Below are 21218 nucleotides of genomic sequence, written 5' to 3'. Positions count from 1 at the left end.
GTATGCTCCTTTCCTTCGCCATGGCCCGTCAGTCAAGGCTAAGAGGAGCTCGGTTTCAGCCGAACATGATGTATTCTGCCACGGACTAGAGGACAGCTCGGTCCACTTTAAACCTTCTCAATTGTTCACCAAGAAATGTGAAACACCGCGTTAGCTCACCACTGTACATTATGTGTGTGGTAGTGTGTGTCATCATTATTACATGTTTTTAATAATCTACATAAAATTGAAGAAAAGAAAAAAAGAAAACATTAAACAGCTTCAAACAATTCTGACACTAATCTTGCTGAGGGATTGTGATGAAGCACACAAGCGTAGTTGTTTTCTTAATACCAGTGTGGTAGAGATAGTCTGCAGATCTAAAGGCTTGAGTCAGACTTAATTAAAAAATATATTAATCATGTGTCTACTTTTTGGAAGGGAATTACTCTTATGCATAATAGTGCATCTAATTAATCACAGCTGTCGCCAGGGGGCTCTTGGTGGCGAGAGGAGATGGAGGAAGAAAAGGACAATACATATAACTTCAAAAAAGAAGAAGCAAAGTATTAACAATGTTTAATGTAACAAACAACATAGAGGACTGATGCTGCACAAAACAGCTTCAATAAATGGTTCTTTACTATATATTAGTTTTTATTATCTGGTAGCATTGATAGATGCAAATGTGTTGAAGTTATACTTGAATATACAGTGTCATCTGCTGGTCAGTAAGGGACATTTCACATTTCCACACGACTGTGATGTACGATTTCACTAGAAACCCCAAAACCTGTTAACCCATGTATTTATTGAGTATTTAACAATTTAGTCACTGATAGTCCTCTTGAGAGCGGGTTACAGGTTAAGTGTAAAGCCGTCCTTATCAACAAAACTCATACAAAACAAATGCATCACCAAGAATTCACTCTTACTACGAATAAATGTACTCTTCCGGAGATATTAATCCATACAGGCAGCATGAAGGACCTACATCATCTATAAGCACTAGAGCCAAACCGGCCAGGTGCAGTTAGTTTCCTGCTGTGTCCGATTTAAAACAAATATGTAAAGTCTGCATCTACATTGGTAGAAAAACACCTCGACAACACTTTTCAAAAATAGTGTGGTTTCTATTAGGATCCCTCGGATAGAACTATCTGCAAAAACAGTGATATGTACATAGAGTAGTAGTAAAAATATCGCAAAACAATAAATGCTTCAGTAAGGAGTTGATTCTGCTTCGATCTGAGCAGACCTTTTTCTAAATTCAGCAATCCCGGGCCGTGTTTGTAGACGGCACACAGAAGCTTTGGCCTCACTGGACTGAACAAGCAGCGGCTGCTGTTTGCATTCTGATGACCAACTAGCCATCGAGTCGCCAGCGTCAGCGTCTGACTGGAACACAGCAGGTAATATAAACCTTTTGGGTGATCTTTCGATACACCATCAGAAATGGACAGAAGAGGTTTAGCTCACGACAGAGATGTAACTTCACTAGAAAGAATATATATATATATATATATATATATCCCGCAGAAAAACTGCGACAAATGATATCTTCGCCGAGAGATGTATCATTGTCAGTGAGGCGAATAATGAATACTGAGACTTCTCCTTCAACTCTCCTTGACTGACAGATCAAAACAATTTCCCATGCTATGCGGTGACACAGCACTTTTTTTAGAAATCACACAAACACATTATTGTCAAACAACAGTGTGAAGCTGTAGAGCGTAGTGTTCGACACAGTCCTCTGCACACCTTTGCCCATCAGCAAGAGACCACTTAGCAGAGAGACTTTGGTCGAACCTTTGGGAAAAGCTGCGGGGGACAAAACACATAAATTCTGCATTATGGGGAAACAGTCAGGAGGCAAGGGCGGAATTGTTCGACACATTCAATTCGAAATTGGCATCTTACCCCAAAGTAGTTGTTTGGAACAAAGCCCTCCCTGCCGCAGAGCGAGGCCCACCACCAATCCGAGCCCTCAGGTTTCTGCAGGATGGTGACCATGTCTCCCTCTTTGAAGCTCAGCTCGTCGGCGGCCTGAGCCGGGTAGCTCCACAGCGCGTACAGCACCCCGCTGTTCTCCACCCCCATGGCCTCCTCCACACCTACATGGATGCATATTTAAAACTCACTGGACCCGAATATCAGCATTTGTCTAAATGTTGAATATGGAGGAAATCATAGCTTTATTTTACACCCATGTAATTGGTATTTTAGTGTCATGTGTTTTACACAGAATTTTAAAAAAATCTTCCAACCTGCCAAAAGTGCAAATTTGGCATGGAATTGTCATTTATTAGGATACTAACAGGATCCATCACAGTGTTGTGTGTGTGTGTGTGAAATGTGCGTGTTGGTGTAATTGCCTCACCCTTCAGGAAGTTCTCACACTCCTCGAACCCTACAGCGTAAGGATCACACTTCTGGGAGGCGGTGGCGCCGTCACTCTCTGTCATAGCCATGAGGGCGGCTCCGTTCCTCACCAAAAACTCACACAGTTGACGGTCGTTACAAGAAGAGGAGCAGTGCAGCGGCGTCCTGGGGGCCAAAGAACGGGCGGTTAATAACGCATGTGGGAGAACGAGATAGATTGTCTGAAAATGTCCCATCACTGTGAGGCGCGTTACACGCTCTACAGTGCCGTGTTTCACAGAACCTTCACCGAAGAGAGGCAGTGTTGAAGAAGTATATCACACTGTCATAATACTACAAGTTAAAGTCCTGCTTCTACATTGGTAGAAGTATGCACTTAACATAAATACTTAACATAAATAATGTTCCCTGCATATTTGATTTTTCTAGATTCATATGACGGCTGTAACACTGTCTGTTGTGTTTTACTGCTTTGGACGTCTTTTTTGTATCTCTTACATAGTTTAACCCACAGCAATGCATCATATTTCATAAGATCCTATGTGTTTAGCCTCGTTGTCCTGTGAAAACCCTGTGTCTCTCTTAAAAAGAAAAACAGCCCTGTTTTCAGCTTTGTAGCGATGCATTTAACAGCTGATATAAAGAAGCTTTTTAAAGAGTTTATTCTAGCTCAAGAAGTAGGAGGGGTTTCTTCAACATATAAAGGAACACTTCCATACCACAAACATTCAACATCAAGGTTTTCACTTGGCAGGAAGGGGATGAAAAACTGTCATCTGAAAAGTAACTGAAGCGTAAGTGGATTAAAAAGTACACTATTTTCAATATTATAATAGAAGTACAAAGTTGCATTAAAGGGAAGCACTCAAATAAAGTACAAGTACCTCACATGAGAAGTGGAGTACTGAAGAGAAGATATGGGGGACAAAGAGTAGGCAGATATTTACCAGCCGTGGCTGTCTGGTGCGCTGACATTGGCTCCAATGCGAACCAGGAAGTCCACCACGTTGTGGTGGCCCCCACAGATGGCGTTGTGAAGGGCAGTGATGCCCTCATCATTGGCTTGGCTGGGGTCGTTCATCTGCAGAAGACATTTTACACAGCTAAGTACATGAGAAGATATTCTCAAAGTGTTTCATATTAAGAAAGTGGTAAAGGTGCTGCTTTATCCTCCTTCCAAAACTACTTTAGGATCACCTTGAGACAACTCTTAACCCCCAGACTGCTAAAGTGTAGGTGGAAGCTATTGTGCAGCACAAGCAACTTCCAGACACACAAATGTATTCCTGTGTGAAGCAACAGTAGCAGTGATGTGTCGAATGCTGGCTCAGCAGTTAAATATCACATATTTCTGTGCTTCTTTTAAGTTTAAATGTAGACCTGGAGGAGACTTTGGCTTTTTACCGTCTTTTTTTACAGAGGCTGCCTAGCTAAAAATAAGTCATCTTCCACATTTTTTCTTTTTTTTGCAAGAAAAGTGGGAACTATTGGAAATGTTGTAAGCAACTGCATTATTGCCTTAAATTTAATGAATTGATTCAACCTGTTCTTTTCAAATGTTGTTAGTATCTGAGGCATTATTAGTATTCCATAAGTAGCAGCAGCTGCAGAGTCGTTGTGGCACTAACAGTATATACAATAAGGTATATTAGTACACACACACCTCCTGCACGGCCTTCTGCACTGTCTCCAGTTCCCCGACCAGCGCTCCGTCCAGCAGCAGGACGAGCGGGCTGAGTCGAGCACGCCTCCCAGAACTCTTTCGCTTGGACTGCCGCAGGATGGAATGGTAGCCCTGAAGGGACAAACAGGATGCCATCTCACATCAAATGTTCACTGCAGATGAGGTGAAAGGATTGGAAACCAATGTACCGTGCCTTTACAGTGTGTTGAATGCATAGTAAAGGCCTTTTTGTGACAACTTGACCATTTCTGCTTTTCTATCACATCATCAGTTGGTCAAAAAAAACATTTCTTACTCTGAATTCAGGATACATTGTGGGTGCAGGTAGAGGAGCGGGAGGCATAGCAGCGTCCTCTCCTTCTGAGGAGCTGCTGGTCTCGCTACTTTGCTCCCCCCTCTGGCGGTGGGCCTTCCTGTGAAAGAGCTTGTCGATAAGATTCTTGTACTGGTTGGGCTGGTAGTGGGAGGCACTCTTCAGAGGCTGTGACTGATCCACAGAGCCCCGTCTCTTCAGGGCCCGTGGGATCTCTGCCCTCATGCGGAGCAGCTCCTCCAGGTCAGGAATCTCCTGTCTTTGGGCCTCGGGGGCCAACACCGGCTGTAGTCTGGTGGGGCTGAGGGGCCGGGGAGCTCGGGGTGCACCCTTCACTTTGCCCTCTGGGTCTCTGGGATTCTCCGAGATCACAGGCATGTGATGAACAACGTCCAGCTGCTCCAACTCTGCGTCGATATCCCCCGAGTTCAGCGCTGCAAAGACAGAAACCAAACCACAGTCGTCAAGCAAAGTAATTCGAACAAAGATCCTGTGAACACAGAGAGTCAGAGTGTGTGTGCAGATGTTGAATGTGTTGTACCGTCGGTGTATACGGCTGGCTGTCTCAGCTCCGGTGGGTGCTGCAGCGGCTGGGGCACATATTGGTGGAAGAACTCCCTCGGGAAGGGCACAGGTGGCTGGTACGGTGCCATGTCCCCGTCCGCTCCCACGACTCTGGGGTGGCAAGTCTGATTTGCTCCCCAGTGGGGGTTTTGGAGACGCATGATGACGGAGAGGGGGATGGGCTTGTGCTGGCGGGACTGCGTAGAAGTCGGGGGGATGGAGATGCGCGAGATGATGGGCTGAGGGTGGTATGGGGAGTGGACCGGGGACTGAACATCTGGAGGTATGGCTATGCGTGCGTTACGGGGGAGAGAAGCGTGGGAGTAAATGTGAGATTGAGAGCGAGGAGAATCCTGGAAGAGAAAGAAAAGAGTGATACATTCTAATCTAATCGCAATGCACTGAATCCGATGAACGTATCATGTGCAGTGTCTGTCATAGCGGAGGAGAATGATCACATGACTGCAGCTTTAAGGAGCTTTAAAGCCTCTTTTAGCCTGTTTTCATTTCCAAACAACTTAATCAGCCAGTATCACGGTGCCAATTGCGCATTGCCCCGTTTTCTGTCTCACAGACTCAACAATGGACCTGTGCACCTTTAAAAAAAGGGAATGCTATATGATTTGAGTTTTTGATTTAACAAAGCTTGGGAAACTCCGATCCTGGCACTCCCATTTCGTGGATGTTTGTAGCTCAAGAGTATTGCTTAAGAAAAAAAAGCCTCTCACAGTACCTATTTGAGAGCCTCTCTGTTCACAACACCCACCTTTTTGGGGCTTGGGGCCAGAGGAGGGCCATCGAGGTTGGATTCTCTCCAGCTGCTACTTGGCACAGACGGGCGCAGCCACTCTTTTTCTGGAACAGGAAAGTGTTGAGTTAGAGAACAGATCACGTACAGTACAGGCTTAGGCACCAGTGGTCTTGTGCTCCACTGGTTTACCCTGGACTAGATCCACACCTTCACATAACAAAACAAGAGAAAGTAGGGCATTGGCCATATGGCCAAAATCTAGTGTCACAATATACAGTAGGTCACTTGATATCTCGATAACGATATATATCACCAAACAGCATGTTTTCGGGTATTTCTAAATGAAAATCACAACATGGTAAAGCCTATTATATTATTCAATCAACCTATTTAGAATATCAATTGAGTATCACGACACCTCCATACATGATTTCATCATGACGAAGAGAAATTATCACATTAAATTAATTGCCGAGCCCTAGGAGAAAGTAGCAGGAATCAACCAACTGTCATAGGTGTGGTGCTGCTTCTTGTCGTAGGACATGTCGAGATCTGTCTCATTCCACTTGCTAGAACTCTTTTGCGTCTGCTGCACACCCTCTTCTGGAAGAGAGAGAGAGAAAGAGAGAGATTAAAATGATTAAAAAGAGAAAAACTGGTAAGACTACTATACTGTACTTCTACAAGAACTGATGATGGAAGCATTTATTTTGTTCTGTCAGCTTCCGGACCGTCCACCCACCTCTACTGACTGTTTGGGGTTCATTATCAGAACAATGGACTTATTTATGAAGTACTTCTGTAATTGGCCACAAATACTGACCCTAACTGCTCATAGCAAATCTAGACCATGACGCATCATCAGTTTAGAAAAGATCAAAACTGTGGGAGAGTTCAGAATTTCTGGTTTTAATGGTGCGTTCCCATCATGTTGACTCATCTGTAAATTAAAACATCCACTCCAAGATCAGACTGCTCATGTTTCCAAAAGTATCTCTCCATCAGTTTCCTACTTTGCATGTGATGTTACCTCAAAATGACAACAATGGGAATTTAGTTTATCAATCCCATTATAATGCCACATCCCTGTTGGGTTCAGTTGTATCAGAACCTCCATCTGACTACTGCCACTCACCGGGTTTTCTGAAGGCAGTAAAATTTCGAGGCAGCGTGTTTGACATGTGGGGATCGACCATCAAAGGAGAGCGGCCTCGGTCCGGGCGAGGCGACCTGCGGCCCATCTGGCTGTTGTCGTAAGGGCTCAGCATGGAGGAGTGGACCGGGGCAGACCGAGGCTGCTGGTCAGAAGAAGCAGCCGTGGGGCTCGGAGAGGGGCTTCTATCGACGTAACTGATGGAGCCCAGCGGGCTCCTGTCGTACCGTGAGGGGGAATTGCGCCTCGGGGTGTGAGGCGAATGTTTGGGGCTCGGCTGGCCGTACGAGAAACTGTCAGATCCGGCAACAGGGAGAGGAGATTGGGGGATGATCTTGGGGGATGAGAGTGGGCTAGTGGTGAAGACAGGGGGGGGCGACGGTGCTTCTATGTTGCCTATGAAGACAGAGTCCACGGGGTGGGACGTTGTTGAGCTGCCACTTCTGCTGCTGATGGACTGAGGCTTCCCTCTGACGATGGCAGAGCTGGTCTGAAAGAAAAATGTAATTGTTAGATTATCATGGTGGATTATCAGCACATTGTTTAATTTTATTTTTAAGATTAAAAAAACAAACATATTGTACTGCTTTTTACAGTTCGCCAGTGGCTAAAACTCATGGAATATGTTGTTTTTGAATACCAACAACATCACTCTTGTTTTATTTTAGGTCATATAACAAGGTGTTTAACTTGTACTTGCTAGTGCTGTTGTAGTTACCCATTCAGCTTAGAATATGGACCCGTTAACCTCAGGAGCGCAAGAGAATGCATGCACAATGGCATGCTATGACTAGCTACGGGAGGGAGGGAAACCAGGCCTGCAGGTGTGCAGCTGTGCAGCTGTGTGTGTGTGTGCCTTTGTGTGTGTGTCTGTGTGTGTATGTGTGTGTGTGCATACCTGAGACTCTATGTTGTTGTTATCAGACGAGGCCTCCTTCAGCATGGAGTTGAACTCTTTGGATAACTCATCTGCTGTGGCCATCGATGCGTTCAGGTCGTCATTTATTGTCTGAACTGGACACAAAACACACAAGCACCTCGGACAATTAGCGGAGCGTGTAACCCCCCCTCCCCATGTGCACAGAGTTACACTGAGCCAGACGAAGTGTAGTGTTTGTGGAAACTCACACAGCATGCTGCTGCCAAAGCTCCCCCGAGAACTCATGTCTGCCAGGTAGCAGCGTTCGGCTCCTGAAAACGAAAAGTAAACACACCACACCTGTGAGGAGGAAAAGTGTCACAGCACCTTCAACTGACGTTTTCACAAGCTTGTGAGATTGATTCTCAGCATATTCGCACAAACATGTTCTGCTGTTTGACCTCTAGGTTCCCAATCATGCCATCAGGCTGAGCCGTGGACTCTCGCTTTCATGCAGTAAAGTTAGACGTGCTGGGGCTTCGAAATGACAACAGGAAGGAGTGTTAAACCCTACTCTTTCTCTCCTGCAGCCTACCAGCCGTCTCACCCCATCAGGCCCTCTGACCCAGACCAAACGCATAACCTGAAAGCCCTTCATGTCCAAACAAGTTAGTTTGGAAACTGTAAATCAAATAATTACAGGAATGTTTGAGCCGACGAGTCACACCACCAAACCTCCGAGGCTCTTTCTCAGGGAAACTGGTCGCAGTTTCTGTCCTGCTTTGCTGACTCTGCCCCATTGATAATGTTATGCCAGGTGTTTCAGCATAACATGACATATGACTGTTCTGTTTGAAAGCTACAGACAGACAGACAGACAGGTGGACTGCATTGATAGTGGAAGACATATTATAGAAATAATCCAGACAGCTGTGTCTGCCAACATGTCAATTAGTCCAGACTGGGGAGAAAAATCTGTTCAAACAATGTGTTCATGACAAAATGATCACCGCATGTCTGATAATCACTTAACATATATATACGGGAAATAATTCTTCATTATTAAACATTTCTGCAGTGATTTTATATCTGATTATCTTGAGGGCTGCTTAATTGATACTACTTTATATCGGAATATATAGGCATTATGCTTCTGCCTCTACCGTTTCAGTCATATTGTATCCTAGATTGTATCTGTAGGCTTTACTCATTGTAATGTATGTGATGATAAAACACTACTACTAGTTTTCTGCTTATTGATATCTATGTGTGACAACAATATCTGTCAAATGTTGAGAAATGTTGTAACAATGACAAATGTTTGTAAAAGTACAATAAATAAAAATATAGACCTTAAAAGAAAGTGCAGTACCGTGATGAATTTTCCAGTGTTGTTATTCCTTAAAAGGGATGTATTACAATGACCTAAAACACTAAATATTAGTGAGACTTTTTATTGTAGGTATTGTAAAGCCTTACATTGCAGAGAATACTTTAAAGAGGAACAGTAGGTCATGAAGGCCTTTATGTACAACAGCCATGTTTGTCTAATATGTTAGGTAAAGACCTTGGGAATATTTTGGATAGTAAAATATATCAAGATTGAAGTGAAATGATATGTTGATAAAAGTGTGTTGAGCCTTCCTAACACACCTTTCTCCCATTGACACGCCAGTCTCATTTAACTACTAACGGCCGTGCTCGGATCTCACAGACAGACAGACAGACAGACAGAGAGAGAGAGAGAGAGAGAGAGAGAGTCTGTCATCAGCCTGTGAAAAGAAAATAGGAGTCCACTGTCAGTGATGACTCAAGCGGTCGGCCTGCTGTGTAATCGCTCTACATTTCTGGGAGCTATTTCGCTATGTTTTCTACTTCAAATTCACAAAACAAACACCATCAATGAGTTTAAATTTTTTTTTTTACAGACATTACTCGTGATTCATTGTTTTCCTTTGCCCGCCGTCCCTCAACGAACCTTGTTCTTCAAGTAGCGATACAGAGTAAACTCCATTTGTTGGACGTTGTACTTTTTCACCTTCAGCACCATTTTGCACTTTTAATTTCCCTTTCTAAGGAAGCTACGAGTTAAGTGTCTCCTTCTGCTTTAACTTTTTGGCACCTCCCCCACGACTCTCACCCCCACCCCGATCGACTCTACCTCCCCCTCAACCTGTGAAGAGACTTGCACCCCAGCGTCCCATCCTGGTGTCAGGATTACCGCTAGAAAAAACTATCAGCACTTAAGATATACTGAAACTACAGCAAACCTAATAGCTGTTCCCCAACAGTCTATTATTTCTCTACTGCCTGTCACTAAAACCATAAAAGCTGCATTACTTAATGTAAGATCGTTATCGAATAAGTCTTTTCTAATCAATGACCTGATTACTCGTTATGAATTAGATTTCATGTTCCTTACTGAGACCTGGCTTGATATGAATAACAGAGCGGCTGTTCTTACTGAATCAACCCCCCCAAATTTTTACTTCATTGATGCCCCGAGTAGAAAAGAAGGGGGGAGGAGTTGCTGTTATATTTTCAGATGTGTTTCAATGTAGGCAGATATCATTTGGGGACTTTTTTTCATTTGAGTATCTTGCTGCTGTTCTGAAATGTTCCCCTCGTGTTTTACTACTGATTATTTACAGACCCCCAAAACATTCTGGAAGTTTCTTTGATGAATTTGCTGAACTACTGTCCATAGTATCCATGGAATATGACTGTCTGTCTATATCAGGAGATTTTAACATTCATATGGATAACCCCAATGACAACAATACCAAAGAACTTAATAACTTACTTGACACCTTTGGACTGTATCAACATGTCTCCGGCCCACCCACAATCGGGGCACACTTTAGATTTATTTATCACAAAGGGTTGTAAGTCATCATTTCTTACTGCTATTGATGTTGCTTTGTCCGATCATCTTTGTATCTTCTTTGAAATGTCCATTATTCCTGACATTCATAGTAGATCGGAAATTGTTAAAAAACGATATATCAATGAGAATACTTGCGCACTGTTCATGGAAACTATCTCTCTGTCACCAGCTTTCACCTCAACCTCTGTTAATGGTTTTCTAGATAATTTCAATGCTAAGATTGTGAATGTTATAGATACCATTGCACCTGCTAAGGTTAAATTAATTTCTGGTAAGCAAAAAGCACCGTGGAGAAATGCTGCATCTGTAAAAATCCAGAAAAAAGAGTGCCGGAAAGCTGAGCGAAAATGGCGAAAAACTAAACTCCAGATTCACCATGACATCTTAAAAGAGAGACTTAATCTTTACAATCTAGAACTGAGAAGTGCTAGACAATCCTTTTTCTCTGACATCATTAACAAAAACATTAATAATGCACGCACTTTATTTGCCACTGTTGATAGGCTGACTAAACCCCCGGCACCAATAGCCCCTGAACTCCTATCCACTGATAAATGCAATGAGTTCGCTTTCTTTTTTAGGGATACAATTCTAAACATCAGACAAGCCATAAATATTTCCATGTTAAACAAAAAAATGATATCACCACTAGTCACACAAAAGTAGTTTAATAAACATGACACAGTTTAACGCAATTGACTACAAAACTCTGGAGGAAACTGTGCAACTTCTTAAGCTATCTACCTGTTGTCTTGATCCTTTGCCCACAAGCTTTAAAAAAAAGGTTTTTACCTGCTTAGCAACAGACTTACTGCAAATAGTTAACAGCTCTCTCCAATCTGGCATTTTTCCAAAGGCTTTGAAAACAGCAGTTATAAAGCCTCTACTAAAGAAATGTAACCTAGACGCTACTGTACTTAGCAACTACAGACCTATATCAAATCTACCCTTTAACAGTAAAATAATAGAAAAGGTCGTCTATCAGCAACTTAGCAACTTTTTAACCTCAAATGGTATCTTAGACAAATACCAATCCGGATTTCGACCCCATCACAGCACTGAAACTGCTCTCACTAAGGTTCTAAATGATATTCGCATAAACACTGATTCTGGCAAAATTTCTATCCTAGTGTTATTGGATCTTAGCGCTGCATTTGATACTGTCGACCAGGGCTCCAGACTGCGACCAAATGGTCGCATTTTGCGCCTAAAATTAGACACAGTGCGAGTAAATTTTTCATCAACTCGCGCATGCGCGACCAGTAAATTAGCAGATTTTTTTTGTTTTTGTTATTAAATATTTTTGTTGCTGACAAACTTGTTCTACACTTCAGCCCACTATAGTTAGCGGTAATGCCTGAATGACTGGTTTGCTAACCGACATTAACTCCAGAATAAGAAGAAAGGAGACGAAAACCGAAGAAGAAGGCTGGCCTGTGTGTGAGAGCGGGGGGGGAGACAATGCGACCGGCGTTGGCCGCAGAGTGAGAGGTCAGAGGGGATCCTCACGCACCGAGCGGCGTCCCCGTCCCCCGAGTTGAATCTCTGGGTCGACTCAGCCGACTCTCACATATAGCCCCTAGAGCCTGATGCTCACGGTAAACGCATTCGATTGGGAGCGCGCGAGGGTTTTGAGAAAGTTAGCGGAAGGATTTAAGTGACAACATCCGGTTTTGCAAAGTTAGCGTAAAGAACCACGTGAAACAACATCCGTTTTTCAAAATAAGATGTCGACAAATCATACACGAACATATAAAAGTAAACAATGAACTGATTTTGTATCTTTAGAGATCGTTTCTGAGATTTAGCTTAACATATGCTAACATTAGAACATTTTTACTGGACCAAGGAAGAGTTTATCAAAATTAGTCAGACTTGTGTATGTTAAGAAAAGTCCTGTATATAGGAAATGAATGATGCAGATGTGTTCCATACATATCTGAAATCCCCTACAATAGCAATCAAACAATTGTAATGTATCAATTAGGACATTTTTCAAAGTAAAAGTCTTAAATGTTTAAAGAAATATGTAATTTCTTTAATGTTTGAGTTGCTTTATATATGTATTTCCTCATAGTCCTCATAGCAATAATGCTACACAAAAAATAGAATGCTTCAATCGACACCGTGATCGGTATTATCGGTGATCGGCAGATACTGATTTCAGTGATCGGTGATCGGCACCAAAAACCTGATCGGTGCATCTCTAGAAACCAACAAATGTTTTGATTGGCCACATCGAAGTACAACATGCACATGCTCAAGGTATGTTTTTTCTTAAAATATGTTTAAACTCAATACAGTAACTTCTTAAGAGTTCTCTGTTGTGAATGTTTTGCAGTTCATGAAGGCAAAAAGGCATAAGATTGTATATTGTCAAATTATTTATCAGTAATATAGTAGAAATGATGGGAAAACTTTGCAAGTCGATTTATACTGTGCGCAGGGTTTTTCCTGCATAGAGAAAATTTGGGCGAGTCGAGAAGAGTTGTTAACGGGGGGAGGGGGTGCTAGTGAGGAGTGTGCTCACCCGTGTGCGCGGATGTGTGCGCGCATCATGGCAGAGTGGCCAGCTGCTGATCACTCACTCAATATCTCGACTGCATGAACAGATGGTGCGCGCGCAGCGCGGCAAAAATTTTGACCCAGGAAAACCCTGTGTGCGCCCCTAAATTTTCTGCTTGCGCCCCTAACATTTTAAGTTAGGGGCCACTGTGCTCCTAGTTAAAAAAGTTAGTCTGGAGCCCTGTCGACCATTCAATACTTCTAGACAGACTAAAAAACTGGGTTGGACTCTCTGGTACGGTCCTAGACTGGTTCAAGTCCTACCTACAAGATAGGGACTATTTTGTCTCCATTGGCAACTATGTATCTGAGCGGACTAACATGACGTGTGGAGTTCCACAAGGTTCAATCCTTGGGCCTCTTCTATTCAACCTCTACATGCTCCCCTTGGGCAGAATTATGCAAAATAACAAAATCGCTTACCATAATTATGCGGACGACACTCAACTATACATAGCTCTCTCACCAAGTGACTATGCTCCCATAGACTTACTGCGTCAGTGCACAGACCAAATCAATGATTGGATGTGCCAAAATTTCCTCCAACTAAATGAAAATAAAACCGAGATAATTGTGTTTGGTGCTAAAGAAGAAAGGCTGAAAGTTTGTGCTCATCTGGACTCCCTTTCTTTAAAATCGAAAAATCAAGTCAAAAATGTAGGTGTTATAATTGATTCGGATCTGAATTTTAATACCCACATCAAATCAATAACAAAATCAGCCTATTACCATCTAAAAAATATAGCAAGAATTAGAGGATTTATGTCCAAACAAGATTTAGAAAAACTAATTCACGCCTTCATCTCCAGTAGGTTAGACTATTGTAATAGTCTTTTTTCAGGTCTCCCCAAAAAAGCACTTCGACAGCTACAACTTATTCAGAATGCCGCTGCCAGAGTCCTAACAAAGACTAAGAAAGTTGAACACATTACACCCATTCTCAGGTCTCTGCATTGGCTACCAGTACGTCAGAGAATCGACTTCAAAATACTGCTGCTCGTTTATAAATCTCTAAATGGTGTAGGTCCAAAATATATCTCTGACTTGCTTCCACCTTATGAACCCTCTAGGCCTCTTAGGTCATCTGGGGCCGGTCTGCTAACTGTTCCCAGGGTTAAAACAAAACATGGTGAAGCAGCATTCAGTTATTATGCCACACACAGTTGGAACAAACTTCCGGAAGAGCTTAGATCTGCACCAACTCTTACTACTTTCAAAAACAGGCTAAAAACGTTTATGTTCTCCATTGCCTTAAATTGAATCTTGTATTAATCCTGAAATAATAAGACAACGACAGAAGGAATGATTCTTTGCACTTAGATTTTTATCTTTATTTTTTCTTTTATTAATCTTCTTTTATGCTTTTATGCCTTTTTAAATTGTTTCTTTGATGCACTTTGTATTCCTCTTTTTTTATTTCTTATTCTTGATCTATTTTTTGTAAAGCACTTTGAATTGCATTCATGTATGAAATGTGCTATATAAATAAACTTGCCTTGCCTTGCCTTGTGTAAATCATGTACCAGATTGTATGATTTGTATCTGAACATGACAAACAGTTAGATTTAAATTGATATTGATCCTACTTTGGGGAAGACAAAAAAAGGGGCGGGGGTTAGCAGCATTCCTTTTAAGCTTCTTTTTTTCCCTTTTTGGCATAAAGAGAGAGTGAAAGGACAATTATCTTTGTTGCCTGATACAAAAGCGGAATATAAATATCATGCACCTTTAAAACCAGACCAACCTCAGCATGAGCCCCTCAACACCAGTTCCAGTTATGTGAGTTTGTCAAATAGAAGCGTAAAGTACAGCCAGAGAATAGCTGTTCTTCACACTGTGTGCTGGAGCCAGAGCTGGGCACACAGGCTCACATTCCTCAGCACTCCTCCCCATGAGGCATTCACACACACACAAACACACACACACACACACAAACACACAAACACACAAACGTTCTGGAATGCTTATCACCGTCAAGGGCAGCTCACAAACAAAGAGATTACACTCTCATTGACTCACAAAGGTCAGGTCGATCACTCACTGAGCTCCCCCTTCCTGCCCAGAAGGGCATTCGCCCCACCTCGGGGTGTCACCACCAGTAATGACCAGGTCCATGGTGTTTTCAAAGAAATGTTGACATCATCTTACAGTAATAACACACATTTAGAATATTGTTTGTAATTTCACCGGTTCAATGACAACTTTTAGTGGTTACTGTGTTATTCTATTGCTGTCAAGATCATCATCAGAACTATATATTTTATTTGAGATTTACTTAGCACAATATTATTAAAATGGTATTGATAACTTATAATGCATTTTAAAAGATTAATTCAATTGTAATAGACTGAAGCCAACTTCCCTCAGGACTTTGACCGTCTAACCCACCAACCATAGTGTGTTCTGTTGTCAATAAGTTAGATAGATAGTGCTTTTGCTTTTTGTGGTTGTTTGTTGATTTTGAGGTGAGATATTCTTTTATTTTGTTTTGTTTCATTTGATTACATCTGCACAGCGAGTGCTGGTCATTTGCATCTTGTCTTTCTTCGCTGTTCCTATCAGCATGTTGTATGACTATGCAAATACATTTTCAGGTAATCTTAACAGCCTTGGCCAGACTTTGTATCAAGAAAGTTTTAAGAGGAGAATTATGTTGTCCAGGCAGTACACACAAGGTTGTCACATACACCTTAGAGCAGGGCTATTCAACTTCAGTAGCAAGTGGGCCGAATAAGAAAAAAAAAGAAAAACAGTAATGTATATTTCCACAGGTAAACAGTCACACACGAAAATGCGTCGGTATTGTGTGGCAAAAGTGTTGCGAACAAGCATCACTATGAACATGTTTACCTTCGCATTGAAAATGCGGAAGGTTATGTTTTGATCGCCGTGTATTTATTTATTTATTTGTATGCGTGTTATTCGCAGAACTCAAAAAGTATTGAACCGAATCGCATGGAATTTGGTGGGATGATTGGTTATTATCCGGGGACCAGTTGATTAGATTTTGGGATCAATCGGGTCAAAGGTCAAGGTCAAAGGTCATGAACAGGTCAAATCTTCTTGAAAGGCATGAAATTTGGTGGGATGATTGGTTATTATCCGGGGACCATTTGATTAGATTTTGGGATCAATCGGGTCAAAGGTCAAGGTCATGGAAAGGTCAACATCTTTTTTTTACCAAAGCACGATACATTTGTGTCCAATTGGCATGCAACTAATGCCAAAATGTTCATAATTCAATGCCCAATCTTGTGATATGCGAAGGTATGCGCTCTACCGAGTGCCCATTCTAGTTCAAAGTGTAAATATCTGCTCAAGGTAACCAGTTGTTTCAGATCCCTTCAACCAAACTGTTCCCATGAAAACATAAGAAATGTGACTTAATGGATCAATATATAAATTACTTGGGCTGAAACTAATATATGGTGGCGCAGCGCACAGACTGCTTGTCTTTGAGTGCAGTCTCCTTTTGCGTGAAAGAGATCGAAACCAGGTCGGGCGATCTTTTTATTTTTATTTTTTCGAAAATGTATTTCTTCATCCGTGGCTGTGATGCACTGCTCACTCATACAATCGTAATCGCCGAAATGGATATGAACGGTGGCTTGAAGATCTCCAGCAATATGTTTGTGAATGTGTGACGAATCTGGTGAGCGAGACAGAGCCCCGCTGCAGATGTTAAGAGAACACAACGCACGCATAGGGAAACCAGTAGGTTTGAAAACCAGTAGGGGTGTAACACCGGCAACCAACATGGGTGCGTAACATAAAGATGTAACCATACAGGTTTGGTTGAGGCAACAGTGAAACTCAATGGCTCTGGGTTAGATGTCTCAATGTATAAAAGAGGCGTGTCCGTCAGTTTTATTTTTTCTTACCAAGCTATACTGATTTGCAGGCAGTCTTGCGGGCCCTAGTTAAACTCAAACGGGCCGTATCGCTAGTTGAATAGGCCTGCCTTAGAGGCTCACACGCAGTGGAAAGTGATATCCATCTTTAAGTATTAAACCACAGAAACATGAATCTTCTGAAAATGTAAAGTGGACTGACATCATGTGGCCTCTGCAGCGCTGCTATTCCAGGCGTGTGGATCTGCTGCTGCACTTTGGTTACTTTTCTTGTAAGAAAACCTCAAATGCACTTCTTCATGTTCAGTTTCTTTCCCGTGCTGTGATTTCTATGGTTCCATGATTACTAGCTGGCTCTGCCGTTTTAATCGCACAACAATTAGCTCTCTCAAGTGGTAAAGTCAAGATGAAACCCACGAAGGAGTAACAAAGATCCTGGCATGCTAAGCTTTAAACATTTGGAAAACAATTGAAGAACTTTGTTAACGGAAACTTCAAAAAGCAGAGAGCTCCTGTATGAAGCAGACGGGAGATTAAAGGTTTAAAGACAATTAGCAGTTGCTTTGCAGAATGCAAGGGTGTGTCTGACCAAGACTTTTCCCTTCCTTTTAAGTGCTTCGGCAACAATTACAGAATAAACATCGAACCGATTTTTTTGGTTAATGCTGAACTCTATATTTTCATACAGGGATCCATTTGTTTCCTCCCCACCCTGTTGGTCCCTCCTTCACATCCTTCCGTCAGATCTCTCTGGCTTTGTCTCTGTCCACAGTCCACTCTTGGCAGAGAACTTGGCTGAGACTTAATGGTTAAATAAATAATAAATCCTTTGACACTAAAAACATCCCCTTGTGGCCTAAAAAAAAAGCTAAATCTGGCCCGTGAAAACATAACCTCTGGTATTATTTATTTACAGAAGCTTTCTTAATTGCTCTTGCACCGCTTGATTTTGAATAACCGGAACATCCTCTGCTTGATTCCTGCTGGAGGCATTTTGATGGGAGCGGTTCATGCCAATGTCAAAAATAACATGCAACGTGATTTTCTAAATCGGTGGACCACCGTCTCATATTGTGTGAATCATTCGGATTCTGACAGGAGATTAGTGGGAGGGGATGTGTCATTATTGTGAAAAAAACATTGTGATTCTACGTTTCCATGGTGGTTCGTGGTTTCGTTTTCATTTTCAGTGTCTGCCACTAGCACAGGAAGAAAGAAAAGTGTATCGAAATAATATTTCTTCAGATAGAAAACTAGGACCAAACTGATATACTATACGCTTTATTGATGTGTTTGTGTTCTTATTTGCAAGAGCTGTTCAGTTACATTTGAGTTCCATGTTGACCTACCATAAATTGCTCATCGGAAAATGAAAAAATCGAATTACCAACATTAACAACTGTAAGTTTCTTTGATACGAAACTCCACCCAACGTTCACCCGCACCTCTGGCCTAGTTAGTCATTGAAGTTCTTTCTGCCGATACAAAAACACTAACAAGCATACACAAAGCACACTCTAGTCACAGCAGCTGAAGTCCTTGCCAGAGGCCTTGTAACAATGCAGCTCTATTGATCTTAAAATGTAGTGCCCCCGTTACCTTAGTAACCCCTCATTACGTTCGTACAGACCTGGCTCACATTCCGACGTTCAAAAACTGTTAGGTCTCCTCAATAAGCAATACCTGGCCTCCCACTTCACCTCATTAAGTAGGGACAAACAACACCTTACAGCAAACTTGCCCCACCTAGTGGTGGGAGGTCCAAAGTAACAATAACATAAGAAAATGGCTCCTACACACCGGCCCCTAATTGTTTCTGGCAGCGCACAAAACAATTAATCATACATTTATATAAGGAGCCATTACAACAGAAAATAAAACAAAAGTACCCCCTAAAACAGACGGTTTCATAATAACTTCCTATAACCCTAATGAGGCACTGTGTATGGTTCTGTTGTTTGCCTTTATTGGTCACTTGCCTCACAAAGAAGACAAATGTTTGTTACTGGGCTCTCAATTATGCTTGTCTTGGTTTGTAGACAAATAGAACGCACTAGTTCTTTCTTATCAGGAAATGTCTTTAGAACTCTTCCGAGTAACCAGGAACTTCGTGGAGCTGTAACATCTGCTACAAGTACAATGTCTCCATGAACAAGATTTCGTCTTTCCTTACTCCACCTTTGTCGCTCCTGTAACAAAGGTAACTACTCCTGCTGCTCTCTCCATCTCTTCCACTCTCCCTCGTAGAGCTCCGCCCTCAGACTCAAGCTCCTTCTTCAGGCTCTGGAGCCGACTGGTGAATGCTGCTCTCTGATTGGCTAACTCCTCCCTGAGCTCCTCACTCCTGTGTTCGCTGAGCCTCAGCGATTCCTCCAGGTTTTTTATAGAAAATTGGTTAACAGTGGCAGCCACTCCCCAGCTCATCCCTGTATTGTTGAAGGGGGCCATTAATCACCCACCCCAATAGGGTTTTAATAGCATATGGCCCATTTTCACGGCTGTTGATTACCTCCCCTGGTTCCATTAACTTTGTCCTCTCAAACGTAGAATAAACAATTGGTCTCCGCAGGCTTGAGTTAAGGGAGGACCGAAAGAATACCTGAGGTGATAGCAACTAATCCTTAATCCGTTCTTCTTTTGGATAACGGCTCCGAGAACGATCCCAGCGATCCGTCTCGATTCCAGAGTAGCGCTGTGGAGCTCACAGTGAAGTCACACAACGTCATAAGTCCCTGTAGATAAGGCTAAGCCATGTGGTGGAAATCTTCTATCTCGATCATTTCATATCTTAATAATAATATGCATCACAATATAGCTTGTTTTCAGCAAGTCCATAAGATAGTATATTACTTCCATGGTAAAACTGAGTACTCCTGCATGAACTAAATACTATATATATATATATATATATATACATACACTACCGTTCAAAAGTTTGGGGTCATCCAGACAATTTTGTGTCTTCCATGAAAACTCACTTTTATTTATCAAATGAATTGAAAATTGAATAGAAAATATAGTCAAGACATTGACAAGGTTAGAAATAATGATTAATATTTGAAGTATTAATTTTGTTCTTCAAACTTCAAGCTCAAAGGAAGGCCAGTTGTATATCTTATATCACCAGCATAACTGTTTTCAGCTGTGCTAACATAATTGCACAAGGGTTTTCTAATCAGATATTAGTCTTCTAAGGCGATTAGCAAACACAATGTACCATTAGAACACTGGAGTGATAGTTGATGGAAATGGGCCTCTATACACCTATGGAGATATTTCATTAGAAACCAGACGTTTCCACCTAGAATAGTCATTTACCACATTTAACAATGTATGGTGTGTATTTTTGATTAATGTTATCTTTATTGAAAAAACAGTGCTTTTCTTTGAAAAATAAAGACATTTCTAAGTGACCCCAAACTTTTGAACGGTAGTGTATATATATATATATATTTCCTGCTAAACACTGACTATGTTTATATGAATGCACACAAAGTAAGCTAATGAAGGCAATAGTGTAATTTAACCATACTGGGATGTTCACTGAAGCAAACTCATCAATTCAGAATCAGAGACATTTGCTTGTTATTTGTAATTTCGACAACTTCTTTTAGTACACCATACCTCACCAGAGGATACATGACCACACCGCATGTTGGCACACCTGTAACCCTGACTGTACAGTTCTGTTATTGTCTTCTACTGCTGAGTCTACCAAAGTCCAGCAGCTGGCGGCTGCACTGAAGCTTTCCTTTGCGGATGCAGACTGAGAGGCATGCCAGGCAGAGATGGTAACATCTGCTTTACATTAGTCTGAGAACAAGCACCTCCTAAGACCTCTCACAACGATCGAGGTAACTATGGAAAGAACTATTCAAAGGGAGGAGGCGTTGTTGCCACTGTTCTTCAGTGGAGCTACCGAACTCAAAGAGCTACCATGACGCGATCTTATTACAACACTTTTGTTCACACCGTATTTGCTATGCAGAAAGGGTCGATGGCTATACGGGATTATAATATTATAATTTGTACACGTCCTTACCTCAAATAATAGAGTATGTTCCTTCTTCTGCTCGAGAGGAAAGCTGTGCCCTCTTGTCTTCCTGAAGAAGTCGGGACGCTCAGACTGCGTTGCTCTCTTGCGGCGATCGCTCCAGGCATTTAGTCAGAGCTGCGTAACTTACCGAGTTCAGTGGAGTAATTTTGGCTCAGAGTCCAGCCCCCCCC

General features: G+C 42.0%; 1 protein-coding gene across 2 annotated transcripts; it reads right to left on the bottom strand.

The window, feature by feature from the left end:
• Positions 1 to 543: 543 nt before the first annotated feature.
• Positions 544 to 21160, bottom strand: ppp1r13l (protein phosphatase 1, regulatory subunit 13 like). Of its 2 annotated transcripts, none has more exons than XM_056441113.1 (13): positions 21034 to 21160; positions 7958 to 8020; positions 7728 to 7843; positions 6812 to 7319; positions 6184 to 6279; positions 5692 to 5780; positions 4903 to 5278; positions 4344 to 4795; positions 4028 to 4159; positions 3312 to 3445; positions 2363 to 2529; positions 1903 to 2096; positions 544 to 1803 (listed from the first exon to the last, which is right to left on the bottom strand). In XM_056441113.1, exons 2-13 carry the CDS (start codon positions 7992 to 7994, stop codon positions 1768 to 1770), a joined length of 2337 nt encoding a protein of 778 aa, XP_056297088.1. In that variant the 5' UTR covers positions 7995 to 8020; positions 21034 to 21160; the 3' UTR covers positions 544 to 1767. The 2 variants fall into 2 exon arrangements, with proteins under 2 accessions (XP_056297088.1, XP_056297090.1); XM_056441115.1 differs by lacking the exon at positions 21034 to 21160 and adding an exon at positions 19591 to 19624.
• Between the last annotated feature and the right edge of the window lie 58 nt (positions 21161 to 21218).

Source organism: Pseudoliparis swirei, chromosome 20 (genome assembly GCF_029220125.1).
Source record: "Pseudoliparis swirei isolate HS2019 ecotype Mariana Trench chromosome 20, NWPU_hadal_v1, whole genome shotgun sequence".
NCBI lineage: Eukaryota > Metazoa > Chordata > Actinopteri > Perciformes > Liparidae > Pseudoliparis > Pseudoliparis swirei.
Note: the sequence above shows the minus strand (reverse complement) of the source record. Positions and strands in the feature narration are given on the sequence as shown.

Excerpts from the sequence above, each read along its gene's own strand:
- ppp1r13l (XM_056441113.1), bottom strand. The coding sequence starts at position 7,994 with ATGAGTTCTCGGGGGAGCTTTGGCAGCAGCATGCTGT. Across the intron at positions 7,844-7,957 it reads CTTTGGCAGCAGCATGCTGT|TTCAGACAATAAATGACGAC; the intron begins GTGAGTTTCCAC and ends TTTTGTGTCCAG. Across the intron at positions 5,781-6,183 it reads GCAGCACCACACCTATGACA|AAAAAGAGTGGCTGCGCCCG; the intron begins GTTGGTTGATTC and ends TTCCTGTTCCAG.